Source organism: Microcaecilia unicolor, chromosome 11 (genome assembly GCF_901765095.1).
Source record: "Microcaecilia unicolor chromosome 11, aMicUni1.1, whole genome shotgun sequence".
NCBI classification, from domain to species: domain Eukaryota; kingdom Metazoa; phylum Chordata; class Amphibia; order Gymnophiona; family Siphonopidae; genus Microcaecilia; species Microcaecilia unicolor.
Genome location: NC_044041.1, coordinates 118,584,865 through 118,600,248, shown reverse-complemented (window position 1 = coordinate 118,600,248; position 15,384 = coordinate 118,584,865). Strand labels below are relative to the sequence as shown.

Genomic DNA, 15,384 nt, shown 5'->3' with positions numbered 1-15,384 from the left:
GTCCCAAGCTCTCATGAATTCAGATACTATTTTCGTCTCCACTACTTCCACCGGGAAGCCGTTCCATGCAATCACTATTCCTCTCGTGAATCACTATTTCTTGGTGGTGTTCCTTAGACTACCTATTTGGATCCTAAGTTCTTCAGGGAAGAAAATCTCACATAGATTTGTGTGCACACAAACGGGACTCCATAATACATTTTGGGCCCAATATTCAGCAGGCGGTGGTGACCAGTACTTTGCTGACTGTCACTGGCATTATACCTGGAAATTCAATGCTGGGCTATGTCCAGACTCTGACATTGAATTTCCAGGTATACAGAGCCAGCCAAAATATAGCCAATTAAATGCGATATTCAACGCTTAACCAGCTATAAAGAAAACATAAAGATATGACTGAATTTTATGTGGTTAATTTTAACAACTTAAGTGTCAAATATTGCACTTAACCTGTTAAGTGCTGACTCCACCCCTGGAACACCCCCAAAGTAGCAGCTTAACTGGGAATTTTCAGTGCCACTATCCAGTTAAATGTTGCTGAAAATGCCCAGTTAGCCCTGGACAGGCATTTTAAAGGGCCAGGAGCCTTTTGGGAATGGTCATAATTCTTGGTTCAGGTTCTCAGAAAGCAAAGGTTAATAATGCTGACTTCGAGCTCTACAGCATATCTCACTTATGCCCAGCTGTTCCAGCGCTATAATGCCCTCCTCCCATGTACTTCACTCCTGCCTTGCAGCATCCCTTGTTACCCACCTTGGTGCAGATTCTCCGGTTCCGTCTTGTCCATACCACCATCAGTTTGTTGGGCTGCCTGTAAGTAGATAATCATCAATGCACCATCCACATATCTGCTGGAGATGACTAACCCCAGCAGTAAATGGTTCTATCTTTGTAGCTCTAGAGCCTCCCTCTAGGACACTTCACATGAAACAGAAGCTGCCTTGTTTCTATACTTAAGATTATTAGACAAATCCTTTTCACGCCCTACACTTCTGGTACACATTACTCCTTTATTATTATTATTATTACATTTGTACCCCACACTTTCCCACATAATGCAGGCTCAATGCGGCTTACATAGTAATTTGAAATACAAAGTTAATAGAATTTTAATAAAACAGTAGTAAAACAATGTAAAGTTGGGCTTAGTAGTGTATGATAAGTCGAGCTAGATAATATATGACTAGGATAAAAGAGGGTAGACAGGATAGGATAGTGTAATTTGGGAGAAAGGGTAAGGAGGGATAAAATTAAGGAGAGATGGAAAGAGAAGGATGGGAGGTTGGTATTTAAGTCAGAACAGAATTGGGGGTGGAAGTTGGCGAGATTAGGTTGGGGCATTTGGGTAGGCTTGCTAAAAGAGATGAGCTTTCAGCATTTTTCTAAAGGGCAAGAAGTCGTTTATTAATCAGATTGGTCTGGGTATAGCGTTCCAAAGCTGGCTGCCCAAAAAGGAGAAACTGGATGCGTAGTAGGTCTTGTACTTAATTCCTCTACAATTGGGAAGGTGTAGGTTAAGATAAGTTCGTGAAGAATTAAATCTGTTTCTAGCAGGGAGGTCGATCAATTCATTCTTGTAGCCTCTATACCAGTGCTTCTCAGATTTGTATCCAATAAGACTCCATTATAACACTTAAAATTTCACTTTACCCCCCAGATGATGATGCAAACAAAATAGTAGACCTCCACTCCCCTCCTCCCTCAATTTATCCAAAACATGAAGGTAGAAGTCAGCTCAGGGCCATGGGTGTTAATTTGCTCTCAAAGACCCCAGTACTCCGCATGAGTTCCCAGTCTACCAGGAAGCCTATACGGGAGAAAGGGACAGGGCCTATGAACAATCACAGACTCACGAGCCATTATTGGGTGTAGGCCACAGTGCAGGATCAGAGGGAATGGGCAACCCTGTTCCTGGGACCCCATCCGCTGATGATGTGACCCCACTTGGGATCCTGACCCATTGTTTGGGAACCACTGCACTATACTGTATCACTTTTATAGCCCAAATGCATGACCCTGCATCAGGGATGGCTCAAGGCAAGGGATGGGCTGCTTTCGCCTCCCCCAAAGGCACCCCAAATAAGTGGGCCTCCTCAATGCATGGAGTTCCCTCTCAGAACACCAGTCAGGCAGCTGCCCTCAGAAAAAGGAAAAGCAACGTACTTCCAGGTTAGTGCAATGGACTTTGATCCTGGGGAACTGAGTTCGATTCCCACTGTAGCTCCTTATGACTCTGGGAAAGTCACTTAACCCTCCATTGCCCCTAGTACAAAATAAGTACTTGAATATATGTAAACCGCTTTGAATGTAGTTGCAAAAACCTCAGAAAGACGGTATATCAAGTCCCATTTCCCTTCCTTTCCCTTCCCTATATAAATTAAAAAAAACTGCAATCCTTTTTATATGCAGCAAAATTTGTAGCAGTCTAATTATGTAGCTTGAGTCTCCAATGTAAAACACATTGACTCCTGAAACTGCACATAAAACATAGTAACATAGTAAATACCGGCAGATAAAGAACTGAATGGTCCATCCAGTCTGCCCAACAATCACACTCACTATCAGTTCATGATTAAACCAACAACGACGAATGTGATATAAAATACCTGATCAAGGTCTTTCTTTGGTGTTTCTGGGACATAGACTGTAGAAGTCCACCTGGTACAGTCCTTATGCTGCAACTACTGGAGTTGCCATCAAAGCCCACTCCAGCTTATCTGAATCCGTCTCATCATTTGTGAGACATAGACCATAAAAGTCTGCCCAACACTACCCTCATGTTCCAGCTACTGAAGTTGCCGTTGAAGCCCTTTCCAACCCATCCTAAACTGATTGCCACATACGGGACACAGACCATACAAGTCTGCCTGGTGGCAGCCTTAGTTTTTCACAGCTGGAGTCACCATCTAAGTGCCACCTGACACATCCACACACATGCAGCCATTTAAGTTTTTATACTATCTATTTTCTAACTAGAGATCCACTATGTGGATAAAGGTGAGCTGGTTGATGTAGTGTATCTAGATTTTCAGAAAGCTTTGATAAAGATCCTCATAGACTCCTGAGAAAATTAGAGTCATGGGAAAGGAGGCAAGGTTCTGGTGTGGATTAGGAATTGGTTATTGGACAGAAAACAGAGAGTAGGGTTAATGGTCATTTCTGCCAATGGAGGAGGGTGAACAGTGGAGTGCCGCAGGGATCTGTACTGGGATCGGTACTATTTAACATATTTATAAATGATATGGAAATCGGAACGACGAGTGAGGTAATCAAATTTGCAGATAATACAAAACTATTCAAGGTTGTTAAAACATGTGCGGACTGTGAAATATTGCAGGAAGACCTTAGGAAATTGGAACACTGGGCATCCAAATGGCAGATGAAATTTAATGTGGACAAATGCAAGGTGATGCACATTGGAAAGAATAATCCGAATCATAGTTACCTGATGCTAGGGTCCACCTTGAAAAGATCTGGGTGTCTTTTTAGATAATACGCTGAAATCTTCTGCTCAGTGTACGGCGGCGGCCAAAAAAGCAAACAGGATGCTAGGAATTATTAGGAAAGGGATGATGAATAAGACCGAAAATACTATAATGCCTTTGTATCGCTCCATGGTGCGTCCGCACCTTGTATATTGCGTTCATTTCTGGTTGCCGTATCTTAAAAAAGATATAGCGGAATTAGAAAAGGTTCAAAGAAGAGCAACCAAAATGATAAACGGGATGGAACTCCTTTCGTATGAGGAAAGGCTACAGAGGTTAGGGCTCTTCAACTTGGAAAAGAGACGGATGAGGGGAGATATGATTGAGGTCTACAAAATCCTGAGTTGTGTAGAATGAGTAGAAGTAAATCGATTTTTTACTCGTTCCAAAAGTACAAAGACTAGGTGACACTTGAAGTTATACGGAAACACTTATTTTTATTATGTTATTTTATTTTATTTGTTACATTTGTATCCCACATTTCCCCACCTATTTGTAGGCTCAATGTGGCTTACATAGTACCGGAGAGGCGTTTGCAGACTCCAGTGTGAAACAAATAGGAGGAAATATTTTTTCACTCAATGTATAGTTAAGCTCTGGATTGGAACTCTTTGCCAGAGGATGTGGTAACAGCGGTTGGCGTATCTGGGTTTAAAAAAGGTTTGGACAAATTCCTGGAGGAAAAGTCCATAATCTGCTATTGAGACAGACATAGCACTAATATATCGATCCCACTTTACAACCGATACCACTGCCGAGTCCATAACACCCCAACTTGAAATTACCTCAATCAGAATCCATAACAAATCCCTGCTTAATCACCTGAATTGCATCTTGTTTTACAGACCGCCAGGCAACTGGAACAAAAGCCAGTTACATTTCATGGACTTCATCTCAAACACTTGCGCAACCAGTTCTAACATACTGCTACTAGGAGACATCAACCTCCACCCAGAAGACCCAAACTCCACCAACGCACGAGAATGCAAGGAATTCTTCCACTTATGGGATCTTAAATGGCCACACATGCAAGCAACCCACATCAAAGGGCACACACTTGACCTAATCTCATACAAATTGTCTACAGACCAAAACCTAATAACAACTGATACTAAATGGACAGAAATACCATGGACTGACCACTACAAACTAAACCTTTCACTAAATTGGCGGAAGAAGGGCTAGGGTATGATACATACCTGTAGCAGTTGTTCTCCGAGGACAGCAGGCTGATTGTTCTCACGACTGGGTGACGTCCGCGGCAGCCCCCACCAACCGGAAAGAAGCTTCGCGGGACGGTCGGCACGCAGGGCACGCCCACCGCGCATGCGCGGCCGTCTTCCCGCCCGTGCGCGACCGCTCCCGCCAGTTGAATGACTAGCAAAAGATGAAACACACAACTCCAAAGGGGAGGAGGGAGGGTAGGTGAGAACAATCAGCCTGCTGTCCTCGGAGAACAACTGCTACAGGTATGTATCATACCCTTTCTCCGAGGACAAGCAGGCTGCTTGTTCTCACGACTGGGGTATCCCTAGCTCTCAGGCTCACTCAAAACAAGAACCCAGGTCAATTGAACCTCGCAACGGTGAGGGTACAACAGAAATTGACCTACGAAGAACAACTAACTGAGAGTGCAGCCTGACCAGAATAAATTCGGGTCCTGGAGGGTGGAGTTGGATTTACACCCCAAACAGATTCTGCAGCACCGACTGCCCGAACCGACTGTCGCGTCGGGTATCCTGCTGGAGGCAGTAATGAGATGTGAATGTGTGGACAGATGACCACGTCGCAGCCTTGCAGATCTCTTCAATAGTGGCTGACTTCAAGTGGGCCACCGACGCTGCCATGGCTCTGACACTATGAGCCGTGACATGACCCTCAAGAGTCAGCCCAGCCTGGGCGTAAGTGAAGGAAATGCAATCTGCTAGCCAATTGGAGATGGTGCGTTTCCCGACAGCGACCCCTAGCCTGTTAGGGTCGAAAGAAATAAACAATTGGGCGGACTGTCTGTTGGGCTGTGTCCGCTCCAAGTAGAAGGCCAATGCTCTCTTGCAGTCCAATGTGTGCAACTGACGTTCAGCAGGGCGGGTATGCGGCCTGGGGAAGAATGTTGGCAAGACAATTGACTGGTTAAGATGGAACTCCGACACCACCTTCGGCAGGAACTTTGGGTGGGTGCGGAGCACTACTCTGTTGTGATGAAATTTGGTATATGGAGCATGAGCTACTAGGGCTTGAAGCTCACTGACCCTACGAGCTGAAGTAACTGCCACCAAGAAAATGACCTTCCAGGTCAAGTACTTCAGATGGCAGGTATTCAGTGGCTCAAAAGGAGGTTTCATCAGCTGGGTGAGGACGACGTTGAGATCCCATGACACAGCAGGAGGCTTGATAGGGGGCTTTGACAAAAGCAAGCCTCTCATGAATCGACTCGACTAAAGGCTCTCCAGAGATGGCTTTACCTTCCACACGATAATGGTAAGCACTAATCGCACTAAGGTGATTCCTTACTGAGTTGGTCTTGAGGCCAGACTCTGATAAGTGCAGAAGGTATTCAAGCAGGTTCTGTGCAGGGCAAGAACGAGGTTCTAGGGCCTTGCTCTCACACCACACGACAAACCTCCTCCACTTGAAAAAGTAACTCTTTTTAGTGGAATCCTTCCTAGAGGCAAGCAAGACCCGGGAGACACCCTCAGACAGACCCAACGCAGTGAAGTCTACGCCCTCAACATCCAGGCCGTGAGAGCCAGGGACTGAAGGTTGGGGTGCAGCAACGCTCCGTCGTTCTGCGAGATGCAGAGTCGGAAAACACTCCAATCTCCACGGTTCCTCGGAGGACAACTCCAGAAGAAGAGGGAACCAGATCTGACGGGGCCAAAAAGGCGCTATCAGAATCATGGTGCCGCGGTCTTGCTTGAGCTTCAGTAAGGTCTTCCCCACCAAAGGTATGGGAGGATAAGCATACAGGAGGCCGGTCCCCCAATGGAGGAGAAAGGCATCCGACGCTAGCCTGCCGTGTGCCTGAAGTCTGGAACAGAACAGAGGCAGCTTGTGGTTGGTCTGAGAGGCGAAAAGGTCCACCGAGGGGGTGCCCCACACTCGGAAGATCTTGCGTACCACTCTGGCATGGAGCGACCACTCGTGCGGTTGCATGACTCTGCTCAGTCTGTCGGCCAGACTGTTGTTTACGCCTGCCAGGTACGTGGCTTGGAGGAGCATGCCGAACCGACACGCCCAACGCCACATCCCGACGGCCTCCTGGCACAGGGGGCGAGATCCGGTGCCCCCCTGGTTGTTGACGTAATACATTGCAACCTGATTGTCTGTCCGAATTTGGATAATTTGGCAGGACAGCCGATCTCTGAAAGCCTTCAGTGCGTTCCAGATCGCTCGGAGCTCCAGGAGGTTGATCTGCAGACCCTTTTCCTGGAGGGACCACAGACCCTGGGTGTGAAGCCCATCGACATGGGCTCCCCACCCCAGGCGAGATGCATCCGTCGTCAGCACTTTCGTGGGCTGCGGAATTTGGAATGGACGTCCCAGGGTCAAATTGGTCCGTATGGTCCACCAGAGCAGTGAAGTGCGGCAACTGGTGGAGAGGCGGATGACATCTTCTAGATTCCCGGTGGCTTGGAACCACTGGGAAGCTAGGGTCCATTGAGCAGATCTCATGTGAAGACGAGCCATGGGAGTCACATGAACTGTGGAGGCCATATGACCCAGAAGTCTCAACATCTGCCGAGCTGTGATCTGCTGAGACGCTCTGGTCTGCGAAGCCAGGGCCAAGAGATTGGTGGCCCTCGCTTCGGGAAGGTAGGCCTGAGCCGTCTGGGAATTCAGCAGCGCTCCTATGAATTCCAGAGACTGAGTTGGCTGGAGATGGGACTTTTGGTAATTTATCACAAACCCCAGCAGCTCCAGAAGTTGAATAGTGCACTGCATGGACCGGAGGGCTCCTGCCTCCGAGGTGTTCTTGACCAGCCAATCGTCGAGGTATGGGAACACGTGCACTCCCAGCTTGCGTAGGTAGGCCGCTACCACCACGAGGCATTTGGTAAACACTCGTGGGGCAGAGGCGAGCCCAAATGGCAGCACACAATACTGAAAGTGGCGTGCGCCCAGGCGGAATCTGAGATACTGTCTGTGAGCTGGCAGTATCGGTATGTGAGTATATGCGTCCTTTAAATCCAGGGAACATAGCCAATCGTTTTCTGAATCATTGGCAGAAGGGTGCCCAAGGAAAGCATCCTGAACTTTTCTTTGACCAGGAATTTGTTCAGGCCTCTCAGGTCTAGGATGGGACGCATCCCCCCTGTTTTCTTTTCCACAAGGAAGTACCTGGAATAGAATCCCTGCCCTTCCTGCCCGGGTGGTACGGGCTCGACCGCATTGGCGCTGAGAAGGGCGGAGAGTTCCTCTGCAAGTACCTGCTTGTGATGGGAGCTGAAAGACTGAGCTCCCGGAGGACAATTTGGAGGCAGGGAGGCCAAATTCAGGGCGTATCCGCACCGCACTATTTGTAGAACCCACTGGTCGGAGGTTATGAGAGGCCACCTTTGGTGAAAAAATTTTAACCTCCCTCCGACCGGCAGATCGTCCGGTACGGACACTTGTAGGGCGGCTATGTTCCCGTGGATCCAGTCAAAAACCCGTCCCCGGCTTTTGCTGTGGAGGCGCAGGGGGCTGCTTAGGCGCACGCTGTTGACGAGAACGAGCGCGCTGGGGCTGTCCCTGTGCCTGACGAGGCCTTCGGGCCGGCTGGTTGTACCTACGCTTTGCAAAAGAATAGGGTGCAGCCTGCCGTGCCCGGGAAAAACGCCCACCCGTGGGGGCGGATGCTGAAGGCGCCCGGTGGGAGAGCTTGTCGAGAGCGGTTTCCCGCTGATGCAGTTGGTCCACCATCTGCTCGACCTTCTCACCGAAAATGTTATCCCCCCGGCAAGGGACGTCGGCCAGTCTCTGCTGGGTGCGGTTGTCCAGGTCAGAGGCGCGCAGCCATGAGAGCCTGCGCATCACTATACCTTGGCGCAGCACGAGATGCCACGTCACAGGTGTCAAAAATACCCCTGGACAGGAACTTTCTGCATGCCTTCAGCTGCCTGACCACCTCCTGATAAGGCCTGGACTGCTCCGGCGGGAGCTTCTCGACCAGGTCCGCCAGCTGTTGCACATTGGTCCGCATGTGGATGCTCATATAGAGCAGGTATGACTGGATGCGGGTCACGAGCATGGAGGATTGGTAGGCCTTCCTCCCAAACGAGTCCAGAGTGCGAGACTCCCGCCCCGGGGGCGCCGAGGCGGTATCCCTCGAACTCCGTGCCCTCTTGAGAGCAGAATCCACGACCGCTGAGTCATGGGGCAATTGGGGCCGCATGAGCTCTGGGTCGGAGTGGATCCTGTACTGGGACTCTGCTTTCTTGGGAATGGTGGGGTTAGTTAATGGTCGCACCCAGTTCCGAAGCAGTGTCTCCTTCAGGACATTGTGCAGCGGCACCGTGGAGGACTCTCTAGGTGGTGATGGATAGTCGAGGACCTCGAGCATCTCGGCCCTCGGCTCTTCCACAGAGACCACGGGGAAGGGAATGCTGATAGACATATCCCGCACAAAAGAGGCAAAGGAGAGACTCTCAGGAGGTGAGAGCTTCCTCTCCGGTGAAGGCGTGGGGTCCGAGGGAAGGCCCGTAGACTCCTCTGAGGAGAAATATCTAGGGTCCTCCTCTTCCCCCCACGAGTCCTCATCCTCGGTATCGGACATTAGCTCATGTAGCTGAGTCCTGTACCGGGCCCGGCTCGACGTCGAGGCACCGAGGTCTCGGTGTCGTCGAGCGGTGGACTCCCGCGCCGGCGGGGACGGAGCTCCCTCCATCGACGTCGACGGGGACTCCACCTGCTTGGCAGTCGAGACCGGCACCGCAAGCGGCGGTGGTGTCGACAGCCCCGGCGCCGGGCTAGAGCTCGCCGGCGCCACAGTCATCGGCGCCGAGGGCGCAAGCACCCCCGGCGCCGGCACAGCCTGGGCGCATCAGCCCTTCCAGGATCCCCGGAAGGATGGCTCTGAGGCACTCGTCCAGGCCCGCTGCCGGGAAAGGCGGTGGGGCCGGTAAGGGTGTCGGTGCCGGAAGCTGCTGGGAGCCAGGAGACGGCACCGAGGTGCCGGAACCCCGACGCGTCGGTACCTCCACAACCGACGGAGACCTCTCCTCTCGACGATGACGCTTCGGCGTCGACTCCTCTTCGGGATGCACCGAGGGCGTCCGGTGACGACGCTTCTTATCCTTTTTTCGATGCACGTCACCGGCGCCGGAGGGCATGGAGGAGGAGGAGGTCGATCCCCCTCGGTCTCGAGGCACCGGGTCAGACAGGGTTCGGTCCCGTGGCTCACGAGCTGAGGGAGTGACCGGGGCCGACTGCCCACGCGGTCTCTCAACCCCACTCTCACCGGCGGACCGGCGGGCCAACGGGACCTGTTCTCCTGGGGTCGCTGCCATCGGTGCCGATGTCTCGGGCATCGATACCGGTACCGAAGAACCGGCCTTCGATACCGATGCCGTCGAGGTCGACGTCGAGGGGCCGGCGCAAGTTCCAAAAAGACGGTCCCGCAGAACTTGCCTCGCAACCTGAGTCCGTTTCCGGAGACCGAGACACAAAGCACACGACTTGAGATTGTGCTCCGGCCCGAGGCACTGGAGGCACCAAGCGTGGGTGTCGGTCTGCGAGATCGGCCGGCCGCAGCGACCACACGTTTTTAATCCACTCGGGACCTTCGAGGACATCGACGGAAAAATCGCGTCGGCGAAGGTCAAAGTCGTCAATGGTGGCTAAAATCACACCACGAAAAGATAAACGACCGAGCGACCACTAGGCCGCAACGTGGTGTCCCCGCTGGAAGCGAGGGAAAAGGGGAGCGCGTGCTCCACACGCGCAGAGATTTTTTTTTTTTTTTTTTTTAACAAACAAGAAAAAGGAAGACCGAACGGTAATCCGAAAGCGAAGCGACGATCCGCGTAAACGCGGTCGAAAAATCCGGCGGCTGAAACAGAGAGAGTGGCAGAAGCACAACTCTCTCCAGTCGCGGAAAAAAAGGAACTGGCGGGAGCGGTCACGCGAAGCTTCTTTCCGGTTGGTGGGGGCTGCCGCGGACGTCACCCAGTCGTGAGAACAAGCAGCCTGCTTGTCCTCGGAGAACACACCGTACACAAGAACACAAAACCTATAGCACAAGAGGCCAAATAGACTCGAAAACATTCTGGCAACAAATATAAAATACCGAATGGACAACACAAACGGACTCCATACACTACCTCTCTAACTGGGACAAAGATGTAGAAACATACTAGACAAAATAGCACCCTTACAAACAAGAACAGCACGAATTAAATTCGCCGATGACACAAAATTATTCAGGGTCGTCAAGTCGCAGGAGGAATGTGAACGATTACAGGAGGACCTTGCGAGACTGAGAGAATGGGCGTGCAAGTGGCAGATGAAGTTCAATGTTGACAAGTGCAAAGTGATGCATGTGGGTAAGAGGAACCCGAATTATAGCTACGTCTTGCAAGGTTCCGCGTTAGGAGTTACGGATCAAGAAAGGGATCTGGGTGTCGTCGTCGATGATACGCTGAAACCTTCTGCTCAGTGTGCTGCTGCGGCTAGGAAAGCGAATAGAATGTTGGGTGTTATTAGGAAGGGTATGGAGTCCAGGTGTGCGGATGTTATAATGCCGTTGTATCGCTCCATGGTGCGACCGCACCTGGAGTATTGTGTTCAGTACTGGTCTCCGTATCTCAAAAAAGATATAGTAGAATTGGAAAAGGTACAGCGAAGGGCGACGAAAATGATAGTGGGGATGGGACGACTTTCCTATGAAGAGAGGCTGAGAAGGCTAGGGCTTTTCAGCTTGGAGAAGAGACGGCTGAGGGGAGATATGATAGAAGTGTATAAAATAATGAGTGGAATGGATCGGGTGGATGTGAAGCGACTGTTCACGCTATCCAAAAATACTAGGACTAGAGGGCATGAGTTGAAGCTACAGTGTGGTAAATTAAAACGAATTGGAGAAAATTTTTCTTCACCCAACGTGTAATTAGACTCTGGAATTCGTTGCCGGAGAACGTGGTACAGGCGGTTAGCTTGACGGAGTTTAAAAAGGGGTTAGATAGATTCCTAAAGGACAAGTCCATAGACCGCTATTAAATGGACTTGGAAAAATTCCGCATTTTTAGGTATAACTTGTCTGGAATGTTTTTACGTTTGGGGAGCGTGCCAGGTGCCCTTGACCTGGATTGGCCACTGTCGGTGACAGGATGCTGGGCTAGATGGACCTTTGGTCTTTCCCAGTATGGCACTACTTATGTACTTATGTAAGACACATTTCGATTCCTTGGTTCAACGACGAACTGAAAAAACTAAAAACACAATCCAGGAAACTTGAAAGAGCATGGGCAAAAAAATAAAAGACGAACACACGCTCAACGCTTGGAAACAAACACAAAGAAAATACAAATACGCAATAAGACAGGCCAAAAGGTCATATTACAGAACTAAAATTGGACCAGACTACAAAGTAGGGGCATATCTGTGTGGGGTCACAGGGGCCTGGGCCCCCGCAGATTTCTCCCTGGACCCCCCCTACCGCCGCCAACCCTCCCCTGCTGTTGCTGTGGGTACCTTTGCTGGTGGGGGACCCCAACCCCCGCCAGCCGAGGTCCGCTTCCTCCTGCCGCTTTAAGTTTTTCTTCGTCCTAGGCTCCATCACTCCGTGCTGTTCAAAGAAGCTGGTGCTGCTACCTCAATCCACTTTCGGAGTCTGATGTCGCTGCACGTTGAGGTAGCAGTGCCAGCTTCTTTGAACAGCACGGAGTGACGGAGCCTAGGACGAAGAAGAACTTAAAAGCGGCAGGAGGAAGCGGACCTCGGCTGGCGGGGGTTGGGGTCCCCCGCCAGCAAAGGTAGGTGACGGCGGCAGGGGGGGGTCGGCAATGGTGGCCGGGGGGGGGGGGGTCGGAAATGGCGGAGGGGGGGCTATAATGTGCCCCCTCACTCTGGCTCTGGCCCCCGCTACCGCCGACTTTCAGATACGCCCCTGCTACAAAGACACGAAGAAATTCCAACTCGTAAATAAACTACTAGACACCACCATGGTCACCTCAACCAACACAGACATCCCATCTGCAGACAAACTTGCTAACTATTTCAACGAAAACATTGTAAATCTACGCAAAACACTTCCTCTTGCCAACACTGATATTGAAAACTTTATCAACGGCCTGGACCCAACCCCTGGAAGATACCCAGTGGACCGAATCTGGTCAAACTTCACCCTCCTCACCACCGAAAGTGTAACCCATGCGATCTGTAAGTTCACCAACACCCACTGCAAATTGGATACGTGCCCCCGCTACCTAATAAAATCCGCCCCGACCACTTCATAGCAGGGGCGTAGCCAGACACCCAATTTTGGGTGGGCCTGGGCCCAAGATGGGTGGGCAGAAGAACCTCGCCCCGTTCCACAGGTGATTTGGCCTCTCCTTCTCTCGCCTGCATGCCATATGGTCTCTCAAACGTCCCCCCACTCCCGTATACCTTTTAAATAGCAGATTTTCACCAGCAGTGAGCAGCAACTAATACACACTGCTCATGTAGGCCCCACACCCTTCCCTCTGATGCAACTTCCTGTTTCCGCCTAGGCAGAAATACATCAGAAGGAAGGCTGTGTGGGGCCGGTGCGAGTAGTATGTATGTCATTGCTCACTGCAGGCGAAGATCTGCTACTTACAAGGTATGCAAGAGGGACACTTGTTGGGAGTTTTCAGCTGGTGGGGCTTGGGGAATCCCTGCCAGCCGCATCATAAGTATGCTGCTACTGGGTGGGCCTGAACCCAAAGTGGGTGGGCCTGGGCCCACCCAAGCCCACCCTTGGCTACGCCACTGCTTCATAGCAGACCTCACATCCCACCTAAACTACTTGCTCCAACAAGGTCTCTTCCCCAAGGAAAATGGCAACATCCTACTCACCTCGATCCCAAAAGACACTAAGAAAAAGACAAGTGAACTCACCAATTACCACCCAGTAGCATCTATCCCACTAGCAGTCAAATTGATGGAAAGCATGGTAACCAAACAACTCGATGACTACATAAACAAATTCTCAATCCTACATGAATCACAATCAGGATTTCGCCCCTCCATAGCACTGAAACATTCCAATGATTTGTTTCTATGCATTTTTACCTTGGACTTTTTTTTCCCCAAAAATGGTCCTAAAAGACAGATGCATTGAACACAAAAATGTCTAGCAATGTTCCCTACTGGATTTTTGGATGTTTTTCGCAAAATGCCCAATATTGAATTTAGATGTCATATTGAAAATGCCCCTCCAAATCTTTTTTGAGATGCGGTGACCAGAATATTCGAGGTGCGGTCGCACCATGGAGCGATACAAAGGCATTATAACATCCTCATTTTTGTTTTCCATTCCTTTCCTAATAATACCTAACATTCTATTTGCTGAGTGGCCATTTCCCGGGCAGCCCTTACTGCCATCTATTTAGGTGACGGTAAGGGCTCCCATGCTTACCTGGCGGGTAACCCCCGTCGGTAAAAAAATAAAATTTTTGGTTGTGCCGGAAATGGTGCGTGCTGGGGGGCAGCATTACCACTGGCTCCTGTGTTAGGACAGCGGTAGTGCCGGATCGGCATGCAACAAAGCAGCAGTAACTCTACAGCCACTTTGTAAAAAGGTCCCTTTATTAATATGTAATAGCTTACTTATATTGGTGAATGTTTTATGGCATAAGTTTAGCTTGGGAGTTCTGCTTATTGGTCCTTTTCATTCATGTGTCTTCTAAGGTAGTATTTAAATGGAGAGAAAAAAAAAGGCCACTGCCATCTTTGAAGGGTTGGGTATTACCAGTCAGGATGGCGTGGTCGGCATGTTAAGGTAAAGCATCTTGTATAAACATATATTTATTTTGGTAATGGATAGATATACTTTAGCATTTTAATAATGATGCTGTTTTTTTAGGGGAAGCTTCTTGACACAGCCTTTGGACGAACATGTTGGACAAAATGCACTGCCAACTGGGAGAAATATTATTCTGTAGAGTAAATAAGATGAGTATCTATTTCATATAATGTATTAATGTAATGTTTTATTTTCTTTTCCATGTTTTATTTTGTTTGATTTCTATTGATAACCTTCAGATAGCAATAAACTAAATAAGTATTTTGAGAAATCACCAAGTTAAAGAAGTAAAAAATTAATTCATTATATTGGACCAGTGACATTATCTCGGAGATAATGAAAATCTCTGAACTTCTGAATGACACCGCTGAGGCCTGTTAAATTTTTGGGAAATGAGCAATATTGTTTTCTGATGTTTATGATCGAGCTCCTTCTGAAGATCTGCATTGCCTAGCTTGTTAGTTTTTTTTTTTTTAATCTAAATAACAACAACATAAACCCTTTCCAGTACTAGGCTTATTGTGAAGAAATACACAACCTTACAAAAGTCACTGAGGATTTACAGAACAAATGTACCATACCATAATGGCACTAACTTAAAATTGTGTAAGAAGGTGCCTACCCAGAAAAGGTAGCACCGTAAACACTGCAGCAGGCCCTAAAACACTGAAACACCTATTAGGAAAATAGAACAAAACAAATTACTACAGATCTCTACATAGAAACTCCATGCCTCAGTCACACACAGAGAACACAAATAGATGTTCACCAAATTTAGACTAAGTAACCACAACTGAAAAAAAGACATATGTAGACAAAATAAAACCCCTGAAACCTCAAGAAGCCAGAGAAATAGAAAGAGATGCATTTCCCCCTGTAGTGTGCAAAATATAAAAAATAGCAGAAACTGACATATTTCGATCACAACACTGAAAA

At 49.1% G+C, this 15,384-nt stretch overlaps 1 protein-coding gene across 3 annotated transcripts in view; it reads right to left on the bottom strand.

The window, feature by feature from the left end:
* Positions 1 to 15,384, bottom strand: part of EHBP1L1 (EH domain binding protein 1 like 1) — a 90,318-nt gene that overhangs the window by 52,540 nt on the left and 22,394 nt on the right. For all 3 annotated transcript variants that reach the window (XM_030218853.1, XM_030218852.1, XM_030218854.1), the window contains exon 2: positions 754 to 811. In XM_030218853.1, the coding sequence (XP_030074713.1) occupies positions 754 to 811 (58 nt within the window). The remainder of the gene's footprint in view (positions 1 to 753; positions 812 to 15,384) is intronic.